The 4,873-nt window shown below is 36.7% G+C and overlaps 1 protein-coding gene across 1 annotated transcript; it reads right to left on the bottom strand.

The window, feature by feature from the left end:
* Positions 1-362: 362 nt before the first annotated feature.
* Positions 363-4,047, bottom strand: LOC113683965 (uncharacterized). Its single transcript, XM_089203978.1, has 6 exons — positions 3,921-4,047; positions 2,806-3,124; positions 2,552-2,701; positions 2,312-2,434; positions 1,232-1,471; positions 363-812 (listed from the first exon to the last, which is right to left on the bottom strand). Exons 2-6 carry the CDS (start codon positions 3,110-3,112, stop codon positions 502-504), a joined length of 1,131 nt encoding a protein of 376 aa, XP_089060104.1. The 5' UTR covers positions 3,113-3,124; positions 3,921-4,047; the 3' UTR covers positions 363-501.
* Positions 4,048-4,873: the final 826 nt, after the last annotated feature.

The raw sequence follows: 4,873 nt of genomic DNA, 5'->3' as shown, positions 1-4,873 counted from the left end.
TATTTACTTTAAATTTTGGAGTTAATTTTCAAGCGCGAAATGTGCGGAATTTTCACTAAGCATGTTTACAGTTCTTTGCACAGAGTATCCGGAAAGTCTACTTATACAACAATTACTTTGGCGTATGAAGCTTAAGCAGAGCTCTTATCTTATAACTCCAAAACCAGAAGACGATTCTTTTACAAAATTTTAAGACTGCGCAAATAAGTGGTATCAAGGGGTGTTCAGAGGTAAAGCCTCCTGGACAAATTTTTTTATTCAGTTTTCTATCCTGCAATATACTCCTTCTTCAACCATTTCACTTCCTTGATCTAAATATCAAGTATTGGCATTACTTGCTATACATTGCTAATTATTTCAGCCCTAAGAATTCAACGTGAAATCAGACATCACTAAGGAACACACTAGACTAAGACTTTTCTGAGTGATAGACACAGCGATGCTTAAAATTTGAAATTGTGGTCGCCATGAAACCTTACCGTGGTTTATCGGTTTGATATATTAGCCTTCCTTTGTTCTACTAAATACTTCCATATCTGTTAAGTGGAAATCAACGGTGCCAGTATAGAAATTGCATTTCTGTTCTTCAACACAGCCAGGAGGAATTTGATAGGTGTCAGGTTTTGCAAATGAGGTCATAGGTAAAGGTTTAAAAAACAAATCGGCCGCATATCCAAAGATTGGCAATTGTTGGTGACAACTGTATATAGCATTGTTGTATTTCACAGTGAAATTGACTGGATGATGCCCATTGATGTTGTAGAGTGAAAAGAGAAACGCCTTTCTATCTTCTCGGCGAATACATGGATAACCTACAGTGATGCAATAAAACAGTGAATTCTTTAAGGAGCTTAAATCAGACCATTACCAGAGGAATATCCTATACTCTCTTGACACAACTGAAGCCGCCAAGTTCCCAAATTTTGCTAAATATCGCACTGTTTGAGAAAATTTCAGCATTCCTGTGAAAGCCTAAATGATACCATCATTATCCAGCAAAAAAATAAAAGAAAAATACATAAAAAGAAAAAAAGAAAAATAAAACTGGATAACGCTTGGTAAAAATACAATTTCTAAGTTTCTAAAAGTTTCCAAAGGATCAATGAAAAATTATAAATCTGTTTCCTTAAATTGTTTCGGTTTAGGAGTGCTTGATAATCTTATCATCTCAAATCTAGGAGTTAAAAAAGATTAAGCTGCCTATCATTGACGTAAGTAACGTTTTACTTACTCGTCCACGATACACTGATGTATGCTCCAAAAACATATTCTCCGACTTGTGCGATGGTGACAGTTGGCCCTTTGTTGTCACATCTGCTGTGAAATTGAGTTGTATTCCATCCATGTGACAGCGCATGGTAACATCTTGTCCAGTTGCTAGTCTTATTATCACTAATAACGGGCTCAAGGAACTGCTGCAAATCATGTACGAAGGAGCTACTTGCCGTTAGGATAACAGAATCGATATAAGCTTGAAAGGAAAAGAAGAAAACGAAAGTTATACATACATGCATGGCTAGATGACTAAATTTAAAAGAAGGCAAATTTACTCCGCCTAGATGGCTAAAAGGTCCAGGGTAAGGTAGCTGTGGACTACCTTTAACCCGTTAACTCGCATGAGTGACCAAGACAGAATTTCTCCTTACAATATCGATACATTATCAAGCAGACAAGTGAGGAGAATAAAGAAAACTATAAATTAGGGGATTATTAGTCGATCCAAACCCAAATTCTTCCAACTAACATCGCAAGAATTGTATGGCAGACAGTAAGGAGAATTATTTATGAGATCATGGGAGTAAAAGGGTTAATTTTTTCCCTACAGCTCTCTGGTATCCATTAACACTTTACTCTGTGTTGTTGTGTTGTAAAGTAAATGAAATGAGTTTCCCAAGGAAACAAATAAAAAACACCCATGACAAGGGATGCAGCTTTCACCCGGACCTTGTCACCTGGAGCCCTAGGTATTGCTAAACTTTGCTGAGATAAAATAGGGCGGGCTATGTACAAATACACGTCTTAATTTATGTAGACCTGAGTTAAACACATTAAGATCTTTAAGATTGAAGAAGTTAAGCAAGCGGCTCACGCTATGTTCGATGTAATGGAAACTTACACCTTGTCACGGTATAACGGAAATCATAATTGCATTACCAAATAGATTGTTCCGGAGAACTGAACCAAGCGCTTCCTTATACAGCTCTAGTATCCGCATTAAATGACTAAGCTTTGTGGAAATTCCCAGAAAGAGCCACTCTTCAGAACAACTTATATGATTATAATTGTACATATAATTGGGTTACTTTTATACCTGAACACGATCTTCCATCACCAGAATATCCATTTTTACACGTGCAGTTATAAGAGCCAGCGGTGTTGATACATTGGGCATTTATGTCACATTCATGAGTGCCGGAGACACATTCATCGATATCTGAACAGAAATTAGTAATTGAAAGTGTCTCAATCAATGGAACTCTTAAATGGAATGCAATCATTAGTAAGCACGAACAGACAATCTTAATACATCAAACCAGTTTTGAGCAGACACCTTCCATTTCCATGTCACAGTAAAGTAAAGCGGCCTTTCCACTCCTATTTGGATCCAACCAATATTTGCTGCTTATGGCTGCTTTGCCTTCACTCATCTTTATTTCCCGACACGACTCTGCGGGCATCTCTGGTACGGATCCTAAAGGAGCTGTGAGAGAAAACCCAAAATAGTCATACAGCACAGGCATTAATTATAACAGATTATTCATCCTATAAAATGAACTCCAATTTGACTTTACATTTGATACGTACCCCTGTCAAAAAAACGTATGTGGTAAAACCGAGCGAGGTCTGGTTGAAAATTTTCAGGTTTTGCCTCTTTGGTCCGGTTGTTCAGTTCACAGGACTTTTCTCCAACTACGTAGTTATAACTCTGACATCTGATTTCTCTTTCGCAGCTTATGTCACACTCGTGGATGGCTGATACAGAAAACTTTTTGAAAACAAATCCCCGCAGGGCCATTCCAGCTATGTTTCTCTCTTGTTTGCACTGTGCATCAACAAATGCAACGTCGATTAAGAAACCAACGACGAAGAACCAGGTCACAGTCCAACTCATTTTGTTACTTAACTGAAAAAAACGACACAGTTAAAAAAAAAAAAAACAAAAAGTAAAATAAAAGTTGTTATTATCCAACTGCATAAAGTAGAGCACAAATAACGCGCGAATAGAGTACAAATATCCTGCGATATTGTATGTTTATTTGAACAGCTGGTTATTTTGTACTGTAAAAAAAACCTGTTTGACCAGTCGGCTGTGCGCGCTACGTTTCTCTATCCGCTCTGCTTTTCCCGCCTTATGAGAAATGAACAGAAGAACAGGACTCAGCAGAAGAAAATAGCAGTTGGACAATAAATAACTTATTAGACGTTTTGGTTTGTAGTATCGCTGACAGAGTATTTTTACTCGTTTTTATTTTGACTCGCCTACAGGCTCGTCAAAATACGGCACAACTCGTAAGAATACTCAGTGATACTACAAACCAAAACGTCTCATAAGATATATTTATGACCCAAGTGCACTAACTAAAGTGTAAATAGCGCGCGAGTCGAGTACAAACAGTCTACGATATTGGACAATTGGTTATGTTAAGATAGCAACAGTCCACATGAAAATGCTAAAATATCGTGTCAAACCAATTATGCCCTTACTTTCTAATTTGGTAAATGAATTACTATTGTAATTGACCCTGGAAATGAGCCAACAAATTTCAATTTATCACGCAATGTTAACGAGATAAATTAAGCTGAAGCCCTTACGATCGACGAAAACATTTTCAAAAGTGTACTCCATAAAAAATTTTTAAGAAATTAATACGCAAAATTGAACACAAAATAAAAAATTATATAAGAACAGCGTTACTAACCAGAGTGAAAATAACGCGCGAGTCGAGTACAAATACTCCGCGTTACTGGACAATTGGTTATATTATGATAGTAACAGTCCGCTTGAAAATGCTAAAATATCGCACGAAGTAGAAAAAGTTATAAAAAGACAAATTTCATTTTCATTTCTCTGGAGCTTATCTGTTTTTAGCAAGCTTTAAGCAATACTTCCGGCTGAGTACTTTTCAGGAGGACAACCTTTGCTCTCAATTTTTTCTGTAAAAGAAAAAAAGAAAAGAAAAAAAACAGGTGGTAAGTGGGAGTGATGGTGCATGATTCATTCAAAAGATTTTTTAAGAGATTTGCAGCACCCCATACAGTGACTCTGCATTTCAGCTCTGACAAAGCTAACAAATTCATCAAGGCGACCTTGAGAAATTCTCGATGGTTTTTAAGAAGGAGTGTAACTATCCCTGTATTCTAGCGCGCTCGCTTTTCACATCCCGTTTGTTAGTTCGTGGTAATTCTAATAAAAAAAATGCTAAGAGATTGTAAACTGTAGTTTACGATCTCTTAAAAATACATGTGCAAAATTGATTCGACGACTATGGAGTTTAGCAGCTTGTTCAATGGAGCCCGACATGTTAACAAAAACATTTAAAGAAGTAGCTTACAAAGATTTTCCCTACCTTTTAAAGGACATTCGCTTTTGGAGCATGTTAGCCCCCGGGCTCAGGCGGATCAACTGTGAAAAATGGAGCCGTACTATTAATTATTGAGTAGTTGGAAGAGTTACAACTATAGCTACAAAACAAACAACTTTTGAGGTGAACTGTAACTCTCGTATCTTGTTTCCTGTTCACCTGTGTAAAATTACATCAGCTACTATCAGCAGATAATTTTTGCTATTCTATCTTTGCTGGTTAGTTATATAAATATATTTAAGTGACCATTCTTGTATCAGCCACTTTAAAAAACTTAGATAAGAATAATA

This window comes from Pocillopora damicornis, chromosome 4 (assembly GCF_964200805.1).
Source record: "Pocillopora damicornis chromosome 4, jaPocDami1.2, whole genome shotgun sequence".
NCBI lineage: Eukaryota > Metazoa > Cnidaria > Anthozoa > Scleractinia > Pocilloporidae > Pocillopora > Pocillopora damicornis.
The sequence above is the reverse complement of the archived record's forward strand: the minus strand, read 5'-3'. Positions and strand labels throughout refer to the sequence as shown.

Bases quoted from the DNA above. Each gene is read 5' to 3' on its own strand.
- LOC113683965 (XM_089203978.1), bottom strand. From the start codon at position 3,112: ATGAGTTGGACTGTGACCTGGTTCTTCGTCGTTGGTTTCTTAATCGAC. The intron at 2,702-2,805 runs GTACGTATCAAA...TTTCTCTCACAG, and splicing joins CATACGTTTTTTTGACAGGG to CTCCTTTAGGATCCGTACCA. The intron at 1,472-2,311 runs GTATAAAAGTAA...TTTCCTTTCAAG, and splicing joins TGATGGAAGATCGTGTTCAG to CTTATATCGATTCTGTTATC.